This window comes from Microtus pennsylvanicus, chromosome 2 (assembly GCF_037038515.1).
Source record: "Microtus pennsylvanicus isolate mMicPen1 chromosome 2, mMicPen1.hap1, whole genome shotgun sequence".
Classification (NCBI taxonomy): Eukaryota; Metazoa; Chordata; class Mammalia; order Rodentia; family Cricetidae; genus Microtus; species Microtus pennsylvanicus.
Genome location: NC_134580.1, coordinates 114,002,337 through 114,018,090, shown reverse-complemented (window position 1 = coordinate 114,018,090; position 15,754 = coordinate 114,002,337). Strand labels below are relative to the sequence as shown.

At 42.8% G+C, this 15,754-nt stretch overlaps 1 protein-coding gene across 10 annotated transcripts in view; it reads right to left on the bottom strand.

Annotated features, from left to right (window-relative positions):
- Nucleotides 1-15,754, bottom strand: part of Plcb4 (phospholipase C beta 4) — a 358,529-nt gene that overhangs the window by 17,333 nt on the left and 325,442 nt on the right. For all 10 annotated transcript variants that reach the window (XM_075962284.1, XM_075962287.1, XM_075962283.1 and 7 more), the window contains 5 exons: nt 14,762-14,850; nt 13,810-13,960; nt 8,386-8,435; nt 8,119-8,184; nt 2,364-2,479 (listed from right to left, as the gene is read on the bottom strand). In XM_075962284.1, coding sequence (XP_075818399.1) covers nt 2,364-2,479; nt 8,119-8,184; nt 8,386-8,435; nt 13,810-13,960; nt 14,762-14,850 — 472 coding nt within the window. The remainder of the gene's footprint in view (nt 1-2,363; nt 2,480-8,118; nt 8,185-8,385; nt 8,436-13,809; nt 13,961-14,761; nt 14,851-15,754) is intronic.

Here is a 15,754-nt window from a genome sequence, read left to right as displayed (position 1 = left end):
AGAAAAATTACAATACTGCAGTCCAGAAAAAAATAGAACATTTGTTGAAAAGTGATGTATAAATAAAAACAAGTATATTCTTAGAAAGAGTTGGAAATCTGTCAAGACTTCACCCTTTATAAACACAATATTAGGGTCTATACCACACACTCAACATTTTGTTTCAAGATGTCATTTGAAAATGAGAATATGACATTTTTAAAAGTTAACGCTGCTGATACAGTCAGAAGTCTGTAAGAGTCATGCTCATGGTTTGAGTATGACATGTCTTCAGAGGCTCATGCTCTGCATGCCTTGTTCCAGGTGGCCTTATTCGTGGAGACTGAGGGATCTTTAGGACCAGGGCTTTGCTGGAAGAAGCAGGTCATTAGGGACACGACTTGATGGTTATGACTGTTGCTGGTGTGTCTCTCCTTCTGATTCCTGGCCCTCAGTGATGCAAACATGCTCTCCCACATGCTTCTGCTGCTAACAATGACCTTCCAGCCTTCTCCACCATAATAGTGTGAATCCAGGAACCAGAAACTTGTCCTGACTCACTTAAAATATACATCCGAATGCGTTTAAAGCAACAGGCCATGGCTCTGCTTCAGTGATGCACAGAAAAACAATGCGGAAGACAAAGGAGAATTGTATACAAACTGTCTGGTGTGTGCTTTTCTGGAAAACATAGCTGTAATAAAAATGAAGGCAACTCCAAACATGACCTCCAAGGTGAGAGGGCACATAATTATCCGCCACTGGTGCCCCAAGAAGGACGCTGGCTCCATGTCTTGAAATTAGAATTTTGGAGACCATAATTGTAACAAACACAGTCCATTCTGAGTTCAAAAATCTTAGTTTTCTAGGTATATCTTGACGGAATGTTAAAGAGAAAAAATAAGGGAGAAAACTAGAAAGTCATTTGTACTTATTTTCTCTTTTTCTTTCACACTGTGGAAGGCTAGAAAACCTCAGCAAAGACTTAAAACGCTAAATAAAATCATAAAATTTACTGAAGGAGAACAAAACTGGGCCCAATATGATGTCTGAAATAGAACATATATAAAATGTATATAGACACACACATATATACATACATATGTGCACACACACACACACGGTGTGTACTCTTGACATTTTCACCCCCAAGATTTTTACTAAAAAGTGGTAAAGCATCGAACAGGACATACAGATGGATATCAGTTAGGACCATCCTTCACCAAGTGAACCAGGCCAGCAGTGCCATGTGTGACCCGTCATCACCTACACTGGTATCCTGTACCATGAGAAAAGCTGCACTGTGGGGTGTGTCTCTCCAAGACGCACAATCTCCCTCTTCTTCTTCTACCTATGAGGAAGTTCTGAAGCCAGAGAAAGTGGTGTTCTATAAAACAACTGAGCAGTAATGTTGCAAAATAAAAATCTCATGAAAGACAGAGAGAGACAGGATCTACCAGAGAATAAGAAGACAGAGCAAAAAGTGCAGCGTGCAGTTCCAGAGAGGATGCCAGAAAGAATGTTGGGAAACTGGTCAAATTATTGCTATTTAATCAATGAAACTGCACCAATGTCAACTTTTTGTATGATTATTATAATGCAGTAAGAAGGGATTTTTAATATTATCAAAAAATGAAGCTACGTGTCCTACAAGCACATGTTCCAAGATCCCCAGTGGATGCCTAAAACCACAGATATATAAGATTGTAGCATATTTTCCCTATGAACAGACCTATGCCAGTGTTTACTGTGTACATTAGGCACGGTGAAATAGTAGTAACGGTAGCTAATAATAGCACAGAACAATTAACAAATAATATGTTGTAAAAGAAACCATTTTTGGACTCTGATGAAATGCAGTTAACTATATTTTTGTACCCTTTAAAATTACTTATAAAACAATTCCCAGAGTAGAAGAGTTAATTTCAAAATTATTTTCAGCTAAATTTTGTTGACTTTTTCCTTTTCTGGAGACAGGGTTTCTCTGTAGCTTTAGAGCCTGTCCTGGAACTAGTTCTTGTAGACCAGGCTGGCCTTGAACTCACAGAGATCCACCTGCCTCTGCCTCCTGAGTGCTAGATTTAAAGGCTTGTGCCACCACTGCCTGGATGCTAAACCTTCTTTTTAAAGAAATCAGAACTAATTACCATGAACCAAAGGTTTGGGGAACTCAGCTGAGATCATCCTTCCACCACGACTAAGGGGACCGATGCCACACCCCACTGTGATGACACAGGGTTGGAAATGAACGGACCTCTTATCTTCTAGGAGTAGTTCTTCATGATGAAACCACACTAAGTTCTTCCGTGGTCTAAGGCAGCTGAGCTGTGCAAAGTCACACTGCTAGAGGGAGGAGGCGTCAAGACATTAACCAGCAGTCTTACCCCTTCTTCTTCATCGCCTTCTCCAGGATTTTCTCATGAGTTGACTTCTCTTTGTCGTACTGGGCCACGATTTTGTCAACTTGTGTGCAGTGTAACTTCTGCATGGTGCTGTGCTCCTGAGCGGGAAGAATTTGCAGTTATGAGCTGGAGTTCAGTTGGAGCTGGAAAGGTTTATACTGCCAGTCTGGCCTTCCTTTAACCAGCTTCCCCCGAGTGTTTGGAAAGCTGGTGAGTAATGCAGTCTGAGGACCAGACAGACTTCTGGTCCCCCATCCAAGATCTGTTTCCTAATAAAGAGCATCCCTAAAAGGGGAGTCCCTAGCTTCACCCTAATGAACACACCACTTCAAAAGGGAGCCCTGCATACAAGTGGCACCCCGTATACAGTGTTGAAAATGTGAGTAGTCATTTGGGCTCTTCCCTGAAACGGGACAGTGTGGGAAAGTGGAATATGGCGCCTGCTGTGACATCATCCCTCCAGTCTCCTAACAGAGGTAAAGTTTTGAACATGAGGGCTCATCATGAATTTCAACTGCTGCGTTCAGAAGCAGCCTTCATAGTATCAATTACTATCAATTACGCTGCTTACAGAGCAAAGAGCAACGTTTTCACTGGTCGTTTTACTAAAGTGCTAGATGTTTGCAGGTTTCTGAGGTACTTTATTCGACTCATTTGATGCTTGACACACAATCTAAGGTCTACATCTCCCACTCCAGCCCCCACAAGCTGTTCTAAGAAAGGACGGAACTGGAAAAAAGCAAAAAATAAAATTCACACGAGGTTAAGGTCTTATGGTTTTCCTCCGGAGAACACAGGGCTTCATACTCTGGACAAGGAGGTGTGGATACTGAGTCTCTCTTGGCCTGGGCTAGGAATAAGTACTCCCACTTTTCCGACCACAGTCAGGCCTAAACAGAACCAGCCCCCCTTTGTTACTTCTCTCTTAGCGGCTGAGGGCATCTGGGTTCTGCTTTTTCTATCATGTCACTAGTAGTATTTCTCTGATTTGCAGTTTAAGACACTGTCTTTTAAGGATGTGACCAACATGGACAACTGAAAAGCATTCTTGACTGTTAATGAAAGTGCCCCTAGATTTTCCTCTTGAGACTTACATGCTAGATGGGATTGCTGTCTTCTTTACTTTTTCTGAGTCTAGTCTGATGGGCTCTTAAGAACCATGACTCTACTTCTCACTTCAAATTGAAAAGCTGGTTCTAGAAGTCCGGAGACAGAAGCCTAACAACCAGCTGCATTCTGAGAGTCAAAAACAATTGACCATGAAGACGCAAGGACTGTTCCAATGGTCATTACCTCGTCTTCCCTGTCTTTTTTTCTCAGTGCCCTACCACTGTACCACAGGCCTATTTCCAGAGCTTTCTTTCACAAATGGCAGTCTCCTATTCACTGTCATTCGTGGCTTCATCTCCTAGCTAAGCTTCATGTTCGGAAATATACGTCGGAGACATGCCTGTTTAAAGGGCATTTCCATAATCAACGAGTTCTGTATGTGTTGTCTTCAGAAGTATGGCTTTGCTGTCAGTTTGTAGAGAGTAACATATAGTTTTGAAAACAGCCTTGGTTGTTTGGGCTCCCCATGGGTCCCCTTTGGACAACGATTCAATTAGATGTAATCCATTCCTAGTATTGGAAGCTTTGTTTGGTGACAACAGATGCCCAGTTGGGGCTCTGTCTTTCCCATTATTTGGCGATTTATTTTAGATTCCCTTCATATATGTATATATTTTAGGAAGCTTCTTCTGTAATAGGGTCCTGTACTACCCTTCAAATGGTCTGTAATTTTAGATGTCTTTATTCATATTCCCTCCCTTATACCCCTTCTCCCTTTCCTTTCCTATTTGAGCCTCCCACCACCCATAGCTACCTATTCTATTTCCCTTTCATAGGGAGATCTATCTGCCCCTCCCCCAGTCCCTTACTCTATACCTAACCTCCATGGCTGCATATTATAGCCTGTGTATTGAGGACTTTATAGTAACATGCACATATAAGCGAATAAATACTGTATTTGTCTTTTAGGGTCTCAGTCAATTCACTCAGGATGATTTTTTTTCCTAACTCCATCTATTTACCTGTAAATTTCATGATTTTCTTTTTTCTTTGTTTAGTTTGATTTGGTTTTTAACTGCTGAGAAACATTCCGTTGTTCCTACAGACAGCCTTCACCCCTGTGTGCTAGTGGCTTCAGTACAGGAGGGTACTCTAAATACTACCCAAGGACACATGTAAACCACACATCCAGTGCAAGGAGGCCCTGTTGGTTGGAGGTTGTAGTCTATTATGACCTGGAAGCTCTCTCTAAGCTCAGCAACATGGAGTACTGTCCCCCAGTGCCCCACCACCCAGAAGAATGTGTCTTGTTCTCTACCTGACCTTATTTGGAGATTGTCTCTAGGCTTACGCCTGACTCATCTCTAGTATGACCCTGGACACAGTTCCCTGCAGAAGCTTTCCCCCTATTGTCTACATGGTAATTAGACATTGTGCTAGGAGCTTTACCATAGGACTGTGCTTCCACGGGTGATAACTAAGACTTGTTCTAGGAGCCTTAGGAAAGGAGTGTGCCTTAATACATGGGGAGGTGTTTAGTCTTACAGCAACTCAATATACCATGCTTTGTTGATATTCATAGGAGGCCTTTCCTTTTCTGAACAGAAACAGAGAAATGGAATGGGAGAGGGGAGAGGAAACTATAGGTTGGGATGTAAACAAAACAAAACAAATATCTTTGTTTACATCTTACTATAATGTAGGGGCTTTAAGAACCTTGAAGTTACTTTCTGCAAGACAAGGTAACTTGGACTTATCCAGCCACATGGGATATCGTGTTTAGTAACTGATATGAAGGTGTTCCTGTCAACTAGAGAGGAAAACGTATATAGGATGAAATTCAGGCATCCTGAGGTGGAAGAGGTCCACTAATATGTCTCAGTTTCACAGAGAAACAGTTTGCATCCTTTGCCTCTTTTCCCATCAAGCAGATAGGCCTGCTAATGTCGGACAAGGGAAGCAACACTCCGACATTTAGGGAGTAGATCATGTTTCCCAGAATTATGAAAACCCGTACCATCTCAGTGTTGTAACTGTGTTCGACCCAAGGAAGGGGGCCTTATTTACTTACAAAGCATCCGGCATACTACATAATTAATATAAGACTATCAAGCTTGGCCAGATGGTTTGGGCTCAGTTAGCAGCCCTGCGGCTCCTGAACTCTAGGGCATTGGTTCAAGGGATAGAGTTAACTGGTCCTGGGTTTCCTTGTGTGCAAAACAGCTACATGAGAGGAATTCCCTTCCAGGAAGAGACAGCAAATGAGTGTTTGAAGAACTTTTAGCTTGCCAGGTGGTGGTGGCACATGCCCTTAATACCAGCACTCAAGAGACAGAGGCAGAGGCAGGTGGATCTCTGTGAGTTCAAGGCCAGCCTGGTCTACAAGAGCTAGTTCCGGGACAGGCCCCAAAGCTACTGAGTAAACCTTGTCTCAAAAATCACAAAGAGAAAAAAAAAAGCTTTTAGCTGCTGTTCTATCATTATTTTCAGCCACAGTAGATTTCCTGATTGTATGTTAAAGAGCTGTTGAATGAGCTAAGGGAATTTATGTTTCTGACCAACACAGTGACCAGCAAGAGGCCACTGAATAAGATTCAGTAAGGAAAATCTGATTATACTATGGTACGTGGGCACCAACTTCACTCCTAATGACTGAAGTAATTATTTCATTTTCCTCTTCCTGTGGCTTTTTCACAGTCCAATTTTTTACAAACAAATATAAAATACAATCTTTAAACATGTCTGCCTTTAATAGCTCCTCCCACACACACAGAGAAAGTCTGCATTGTCTCCTCTTTAGGCTACGAATTGAATCCCACAAATGGGGTGTGCTGGTTTGAATGAGAAATATCCCCATCGGCTCATATACATTTGAAATCTTGCTCTGCAGTTGATGGAACTGTTTGGGGAGGATTAGATGTGCAGCCTTGTTGGAGGAAGTGTGTTACTGGGGTGGGCTGTGAGGTTGCAAAGCCTCTTGCCACTCCCAGTGAGTCTCTCTCTCTCTCTCTCTGTCTCTCTCTCTGTCTCTCTCTCTGTCTCTCTGTCTCTCTCTCTGTATGTCTCTCTCTCTCTCTCTGCCTGGAGGTTGTTGTCGCAACATGTAAGCTCGTAGCTACTTCAGCTACTTCTCCAGCACCATGACTGCCTGCTGCTATGCTCTCCAGCATGATGCTCATGGACTCCCCCTCTGAAACTGTGATTCCCCAGTTAAATATTTTCTTTTAGAAGTTGCCTTGGTCATGGTGTTTGGTCCCTGAATAGAAAAGCAACTAGACACTGGTACTCATGAAAGTCTGGAACAGTCTTTGAAGCCACCTGTCAGGAAGCATGATTAACTATCAATCCCACAGCACAGGGAACATTCACTGGCCAGGATAAGTTCTGGCCTCTCTGAGGAGAACAAACTGATGAGAAATGAAAAGCTTTTCTAGCACTCCCTTGGTACATTAGCAAGTTCATCCCTCACTCCCAGCAGGAAGCAGGGGTCTGAGTGGGGCCTGAGCAGAGTGGGAAGGGAGCGTGCATGTCTACTTGGAAGAGCGTCAACGTCCATTCAGACAAAGAGAGCTTTTCTCTCTCTCGTGGCACTTGATGAAGAGGACACTCAGGTACTGACAGCATTGGCAGTTAGATTTCTCAAGACAGAAGGGCAGTTCTATGCCTGTCCATCTTGCCCAGCTCAGCTCTGCATACCCCCACCCTGCCTCAGTTCTTCAATACTCCCCTCCTCACCTCAGTCCTGCACTACCCCATCCGGCTTCAGTTCTGCGTTTCCCACCCCCTCAGCTCTGCACCCCCCACCCCACCCCAGCTTTGCATCCCCCACCTCACCTCAGCTCTGCATGCCTCCACCCGTCAATGTAAAATAAGAGTTGTGATATTTCATTTGTATTTTAATGAACAAAGCTTGCCTGAAGATCAGGGAGTAAAACAGCCGCACTGATCAGCCTTAGAAACCAGGCAGTGGTTGCACGCACCTTTAATCCCAGTAGCCAAGCTAGTTTGCCACAGAAACTGGGCAGGAGTTGTGCCTACCTTTAATCCCAGCCCTAGAGAGGACTATAAAATGGAAGGAGACAGCTGACAGCTCAGTCTCATTCTGAGGATTCTTGGAGGCAGGATCCCCATTTCGGACTGAGGTAGAGGTAAGAGCCAGGGGATGGCTAATTTGCTTTTCTGACCTTCAGGTTGAACCCCAATATCTGTCTCTTGGTTTTTATTAATTGTTCTGTGGGTGCCTGGGAGTTGAAAACCTTTTCAGTTCATTGGGGAATTCTTGGGGCCACTTCTTCATAGTCTCTTAAACTTGGAATGACCTCTTAAGATTTCTTCTGATCCCTGCCTGACAGGAATGAAAAGTAAACATACAGAGACTTCAGAAGTAGGTTATTGGCTAGGGTTTACACAACTCCCAGAGGAAAAGTGAAAGGCGCTCCCTGCTATGCTCTCTCTATATACACTGGTTTATAAACTGCTGGGGAGTAAGTGACCTGGGAACAGAGGTACAGGCAGTTAGGAGAGAGGTAAGACGAGGTTCATACTTGGTGTCTAGCTGGCTAGAATTAGCGTCTAACTTGTTTTCCGGGCAATGAATGTACACAACACAAAATAGAAGTGGTAGGGCTTCATCAAGGAGCTAAAAGGAAAATAAAAAAGAGCCAACAAAATGCAAAAACCACAGTACCTTTGCGTGTTTCTTCTTTAATGAGTTTAACTCTTTCTGTTGTTTCTTTAAATGCTTCAAGTAAGCCTTCAGGAGAGAAAAAGAGCATTCAAAATAAGATCTTTCTTTTTTTCTTCCTTCCCTCCCTCTATTCTATTCTTTCTTCCCTTCTATCCTTTCTCCAGAGGTAGTCATAATAATTATACTTTGTGAGCTAAAAAAAAAAAACCACTTGTTTTATCGGTGTGCATGGTACAAGAACATTTGAAAGTGGTCAAAACATTTTACCTTCATTTGCTTTAAATCTTCTATCCTCACTTGAGGGATAAGTTCAATACCTTTAAAAGAAAAGTCACAACAATGTCAATGTATATTAAAAATTAGACTAAATAACAGACAATATGAACTTCCATTCTCAAGCCATACCTAAAGCATCTAAAGCAGCTTACATGCTACAGACAGAAACATCTTACATTCTTAGATACGCACTGAACGGGACCATTGTCATGATTTGTGTCCCTGTTTCTCCACCAGCCTCTGATTCAGGCCCACAGATGTCAGAGAGGGCAGATGGCAAGAGAAAGCTCTAAGATAGCCCTTGGACAGGACACGGGAAAAAAGCAGGTAGGTGTACCCAGGCTCAGGCAGTCTCAGGCTCTGGAGCTCTCACGTGTAATGGCTTGGGAGCCACCCTATCTGAACGGAGGGGGCTTTGTGGAGTCACGTGTGTCAGCTGAGAGTGTTGGAGATTTCCTGAAACCTTCCAGGCATTTCAGTGGGGAATTCCTACAGTCTCAGGACTGTGGGATTTTGCGATAGTGGAGAAGTATCTATAGTTCCCAATCAACCATACCTCTTAGCACCCCATAAAGAAGTTAGGAACAATAGTATCTGTTGCAGTTTTTTTTATCTCTGTATTCAAAGTACACAGTATCAGTCAACTAACTTTCAACTCTGTTCCTACCTTAATCATCTATCATCAAAAAGTAAGGCTTTGTGAACTTCTTTTTGACAAATTTAACCTCAATATTTAAGCAATATGTTTTGAGTATGGTAATGTTTTAAACACAGAGGAAATCATGAAAAATGACTCCTTGTCTAAAGGATTCTGTCTTGAGATCCTAGAGTAACACACTTAGCCTGCTTGCTAGCTGAGCAAAGCCTGCCTGGACTCAGATAGTCAGGGCAAGCACAACTGTAGAAGAATCCCTAATGGGGTGTTTGACTGCAGATTTTCACCGTGGGTAAAAAGGATGCATGTGTACTCAAGGGTAATTGAATTCTATTGGAATCCCAAAGGCGGGTATGGTGTATTTAAGAAAGGTAGGTATGGCGTCCCATGCTCTTGCCTTTAAATTTTATTTAAGATTTACACAGTCCAGTGAATGTCGAAGCAAAGTCAGCTGGAAGAATCAGTGCTGGGATCCATGGTATTTTGTGGTAGGATAGAAAGAGTATACAGAACCATTTTCTGATATTTCATGTCTGGTGTCACAAGAACCCCAACCTCCCCCAGGCCTCACAGTGCACAGTGAAAGAGAGAGGCAGTATAAACACGTGAATGTTGCAAGGCTAAGGGCTGCTGTGCACCGCAGCCCCGTGTCTGCGCTCTGTGCACTGTCACCCAGTTACCGAGCTTTGGGCAGGGAGCTGGAGGTCAAAATACACAAACACACACAGACAGAGAGACAGCAACATGGGTCATCCTTGAATTCCCCAAGAATGCCGCCTTTATTGTGTTCAGGGGCAGATTATATAGAGATAGCCACGCCCCAGCCTAACCCACCAGAAACCACTCTCCTGCCATCAGGAATGCCTGAAGGTCTCGTGCTCAGAGCAGCTGTAGGCACTCAGATCAGGGGATTACAAGAAATTCAGGATCTGGGGTCTCACTGCTCCCAACAAAGGGCTTTCTAGTCATGGCTGCCAGCTCTCTTGTTTACATAAAGAACACAGGGTATAGGATACTGCAAGGTCCTCAGATACCTAGCAAGTCCTCAGGACTTAGGCCATACCAGCAAGACTTTCTTCCCTTGTTTTGGTCTTAACCAAATCTTGATAACACCAGAGCCTGAAAACCACATACCTTCCTCAGTCACAATTTTCACTGTTGGAGAAATACACAAATGGTGTGTGAAATTTTTACTTTCCCTAAGTAGTTAGGAAAATCTCATATTTTATAGAAATTGCTCGTTATACATGCTTAGAGTCGTGTGGTCAATAGGACATCTGACAGTAGTAGAGATAGCTTATGTGTGAGTTCTCTACAGAACATGTAGCTCCTGAGCGCTGGAAACGTGGGCATGCAAGGAGCTGAATGTTCAAGCTTACTCTCAGCTCCCTTGCATTGCTCCATGTGGCCACAGGCTACCATGCAGAACAGTGCATGTCTGCTGGCTGGCCTGGTACAGAAGTGGGTCACACACCATATCTTAAGTTCCAAAGGTTCTGGCTTGTTGTAGTTTTGCTAAAGCTTTTGATACTATCAATATAGCTCCATAAAACAACTTGCTTTCTCAAATCCTAACCTAGAAACTAGCTATGACCCCAGTATGCCTGATCCCTTTCTGTTTAACATCAAAATAATGCAGCATGGGTATGGTCATTGCTGGTTTTCGGCTGCACAGCTAGACATTACAGTTTGAATTCCTCACTTCCAACATCTCCACATCTGCTCTTCCAGGGGCCCACAACACTCTGCACCCTCTTACATTTTCCTTCTGTCTCTCTTCATTGCTTGCTACTGACATCAGAACTATCAGAACATGTGTTTCATGCCTTAAGTCATCAATTTTGATAGCCAGGCTTTTGAACTCAGCAACCAGGCATCCCTGATTGTACAGAAATATTATTATCATGATTTCTCTAAATCGAGAATTCTTCCTCTAAATGAATGCTCATGTAATTTTCAGACCTCTAGTCTTATTTTTCATTCATTTCTGTCATTCATTCTGCCTGAGGGTTCTTATCTCCTCACTCCTCTGCCTCTCCCACTCCGCGCCTAACACAGATCCGCTGCTCATGTGTCCATATCAGCATCACTTGATTTTTTAAAATAAATTGTCTTTTATTAGCATTCTACTTATTCATCTTTTGTTTTTGAGTCAGAATATTTTTTATTTTTATTTTATGATCATTAGCATTTGCCTACATGTATATCTCCTTGAGGGTATCAGAAGCCCAGAAACTGGAGTTACAGACAGTTGTGAGCTGCCATGTGGGTGCTGGGAATTCTTCCTCTGGAAGAATAGCTAATGCTCTTAACAGCTGAGCCCTCTCTCCAGTCCCTCAGCATCAGTTTAAACTCGGGAGCCAGAGTCACTTCTTACCAAAATGGGCCCTCCCTCAACTCCTCTATTGCTCTTGCCATCCACTTGCAGAGTGTCACCCTGAAGACTCTTAAAATACATCTGAGTTTTTTTTTTCTTCTCTTGAAGATCCACATCCAAACTACTAAATCCTTTCTCCCTGGTTCTTTTCTCATGATTACCTCCAGTTTAATCATGCCCTCCCTGGTCAGCCATTTACTAGTCATGTGCTTCCTAAGAAAGGACACTGCCAGATCTTTCCAACATGGTTCCAGGGACACAGTAATGGTGCAGGATGTGTCTGTCTGTGTTAACCTTTTCTCTGGTTAACCCTCCAATCATAATGTGCTAAGTGCTTTAGACAGTCCCGTGTATCAGGAGCCTTGATGGCTTGTAGCATCTCTCCTGATAATGAATCCTGATGTTGATGTTGTCCTCCACTGCCTTCTTAGAGTGATCCCAGAGCTATTTTCTGATCAGGGCAAGTGAGCGGCTTCCACTTTCCCTTCAGGTAGCGGTTTTCCCTTGGTTTCTCTACCCACTTCCTTTTGGTGGAGCCAGACCTATGTTTCAAGGTCCAACTCAAGGAAGATCTTATCTCTGAGTCCTCTCTCCTCTTCTGTTCTAACTAGTTAGTCCTCATTGTACCTGCTTAGGCTGGTCATTGCAATGGAGACTCTCCTTACTCTCCCCTGCTCATTCATGTGTATCCCCAAAGGTATACAGGCCTTTATTATTGTTATTATTATTACTACTATTATTATTATTATAGTGGTAGAACCTAGTATGGTGGTGGCTCCTTGTAGGCTCCCAAGTCTCCTGAATAATGTGCAAAAATGAAACTGCCAGGAAATCCTAACTTTTGGGTAAATTGGGGAAAAGCCATTAGACTTAAATTGACAGCTGCTTGGTTCCGTCAACTGTAACCTTGTTGAGGAACAAAGATAAGGCAGCTATAAACCCAAGTACAGACCCATTAGAGCTATGGACACTTTGAGCCTCCGCAAGCTGGTTATCCTGCACTGTTTTCGGGGCTACTGTACACTGTAATTACTACAGTCCCTATGGACTGGTGGATGAGAGCTTTACCACTTGCATTTTCCACTGCCTCTCTCTGCAGGAGTGTCAGTGCTAATACTAACCAGGACTGGGGAGGAAATGCCTTAGCTTGGGTCATTACCTCCATCCATGATCTTTCCTGAGAAGAACAGACAAACAGCTGCAGGGGTCAGTACAAACTGGGCTACTTTTGTGCAGCTTGATTTTCTAATTTGTTTCACAAAGCTCGGGGCACACTTAGTTTCCTGCTAAATACCCAGGCTGTTTCAGTTGGGAAAGACTGTCTCATCTTACCTTAAATTATTAGCACCGTATGTACGTATTTGTATGGACAACTTAATTTCCTTATACCATGGGCAATAATTTACTTCTAAATAGGGACAACACACATTCAGAAACCCATAGGAGAGAAAGAGATTACTATTAAAATGAATAGACTGAGCGTAGTCAGTTATTTATGATCGAGGACGTATTTTAAGTATTTAATTGTCAATTTGAAATGGGTACCATTCAGTTAGAATAGATGCCTGGCCTTCTTGAACTAAAGTCCACAATACCCAACATAGATGTTTCCCTATATACAGACTGTTTAGTAGCACAAAGTCACATGATTCATTATGATGACACTTCTTATGACAGTGGTTCTCAACCTTCCTAATGCTGTCACCCTTTAATACAGTTCTTTATGTTGTGGTGATCCCACGCAATAAAATTACGTTTGTTGCTGCTTCATAACAGCAATTTTGCCACTGCTATGAACCCCATTGTAAATATCTGATATTCAGTATATCTGATATGTGACATCTGTGAAAGGGTTGTCCAGCTCTCAAAGGGGTCGGGACCCACAGGTTGAGAACCACCTCTTATGCACCGTTATCCTGCCAAGGGAAAACCATTTGAAAATGGTCTTTAGAGGCCCATCTGATGGCTTTAAAAATAAGCAGTCGAGCCAATCTCTACGTACAGGGAAATTATGTAGGATATTTGTGACTCTGCTGCTTCACGCACCCCCTGCCTGCCTTCTGGAAGACAGAGGGTATTAGTTATCTACCAGCATTGTCGCAGCAATGGCTCCTCTACCTTTGCCGCAAAAGGCACCGAAGTAAACACTGTACAGCTAAGGATAACTCAGTGTTTAGTTCAGGTGCTTGGCCTCCAGCCCATGAAGCACAAACAGTGATAGCCTGTTAAACTCTCAGGGAAGGAAATCAAGCAGCTTGTACAGTAAGTCTGTCTTTGAGTCTCAAGTCAAATGAAAGTTGACAGTTCCAAACGCCTCCATGAAGACTGTCTATAACGAAGCTAACATTGCGAAATTGACAAGGAGTCTAGCAGTACACCTCACCTTTCTTGGCTTCCTGGCCAGAGCCCAGGGCGGCCGTGGTGGTCGGTCTGAGCTCAGAGCTGCTCTGAGGGGTCACGTTTGCTTTGGCTGGGTTGGCTTTGCCTTTCTTGTCATTTTTGGAAGTGTCACTGGGCACATCTGCTATGTCACTCTGCAACAGAAACATCTCTGGTGACTGGAATGCATGCAGCGAGAAGCATCTTCACTTTAATGAGACCCTTCAGCTTCTCAGTCTTCTACTATCTTTAAAGATCTTTATCTGAAGCTAGGCTGAGTGATGCTCACCTTTAATCTCAGCACTAAGGAGTCAGAGACAGGGAGATCTTTATGAGTTCAAGGCCAGCCTGGTCAAGTTACTGAGTGAGTTCCAGCTGAGGTGAAATCACGTGACCTTGTCTCAAACAAAACAAGAGAAGTTCTTTGACTAAGGGGACTAATTATGCTGGACGAAAAGATCTAGACAAGGACACACAATCCAACTCCTTTTCAAGCAGGACGTTTTCTAGCTGCTAGAGATTAGCTGAATATGCTCCAACCTGAGCAGTCTAGCCAAGGAACACTTAAACAGAGAAACAGACCTAAGGAATGCTGGAATGCAAAGACAAAGAGATGAGTATCTAGGAATAAATGCCACTTTGATTAACGCACTGAATTCAGTTATTGGGCATTTCATCCTTGATTATAGTTCCTAATGGAGAGTTACTATTTCATTTATAATGTAACAGGTATCCCCAGATGTCTCACTGGTGACTAAAAGGCTCTTTCTGATGGTGGCCACGTTTTATAAAATGTGCTGCATTTTTGTAGCCCCTTCAAACTACTATTAGATTGATAAACTTGGTTTTGAAAACCTTTGTAAACTTCCTCAATCACCTTTCTCTTGTTTTTCAGCCACTGTTTGGAAACAAAGTCCCCCAAACCAGACCGTCTGTAGCCCACAGTTTCCACTTACAGTTTCAATGCCCATAGCTCTCATTTGGTCGGCTCTCTTTTCAGTGATTGAAAGAAACTTCTTTGGGTCAGATAGAGCATCCACAATATCTGAAAAACAACCAGTGAACTATAAATGTTCTGTTGAAATGAACACACCAAGAAAATGCAGCTAAATTCTCAAGATGCGGCTGTGAAACACAGTTAGTTATAGATAACAAAAATAAGAAAAAGTGAGAGTCAGCACCTGGACAACTTTCTCTTCTCCCCCAAATGACAAGGCCAGGTTGTCAGGCTATCAGAATGAATTTCTAGGGATCCCATTTTTGGTTTTGGTTTTTTGAAGCGGAGTCTCAAGCTGTTGTTTATTCTTCTAACTCACCTTCCAACTGTTGGAATCATAGACATGAGTACCCGTGGCTAGCTGCCAGGGGATGCTAACTCATTTATTTGTATAAATTTAGCAAGATGATTAATGAGATGAGCCTAAGTTTCTCCTTCTGTAGGGTAGAGCTCCGATGGCCTTCCCTGAACAGCTACTGGTGAACTCGAAGCAATGATGAACACAAGGACATGAGATGTACATCCTAGACAGTGAACAAACAGCCTGGGCCAGTACCATTCTAATATCAAAACCACATAAAGACACAATAAAAGAGAAAAACCACAGGCCAATATCTGATGAACATAGCTTCAAAAATGCTCCATTAAATATTAGCAAACAGAATACAGACATGCACCAACAAGATAATCACCACGATCACGTTGGCTTTATATTGAAATGCAGAGATGGTAAACAGAGGCAAGTCAATAAATGTAATAAAGCATATAAATGGGCCTAAAGACAAAAATCACATGATAATCTCAATAGAGGCAAAAAAGCCTTTGACAAAACCCAATATGTCATCATGATAAAAGTCCTAGAGAGAGAATGTCAGCCTAGAGGGAAGAGACATCAATATAATACAACCATATATGAGAAACCTACAGCCAACAGCATCCTAAGTGGAAAATA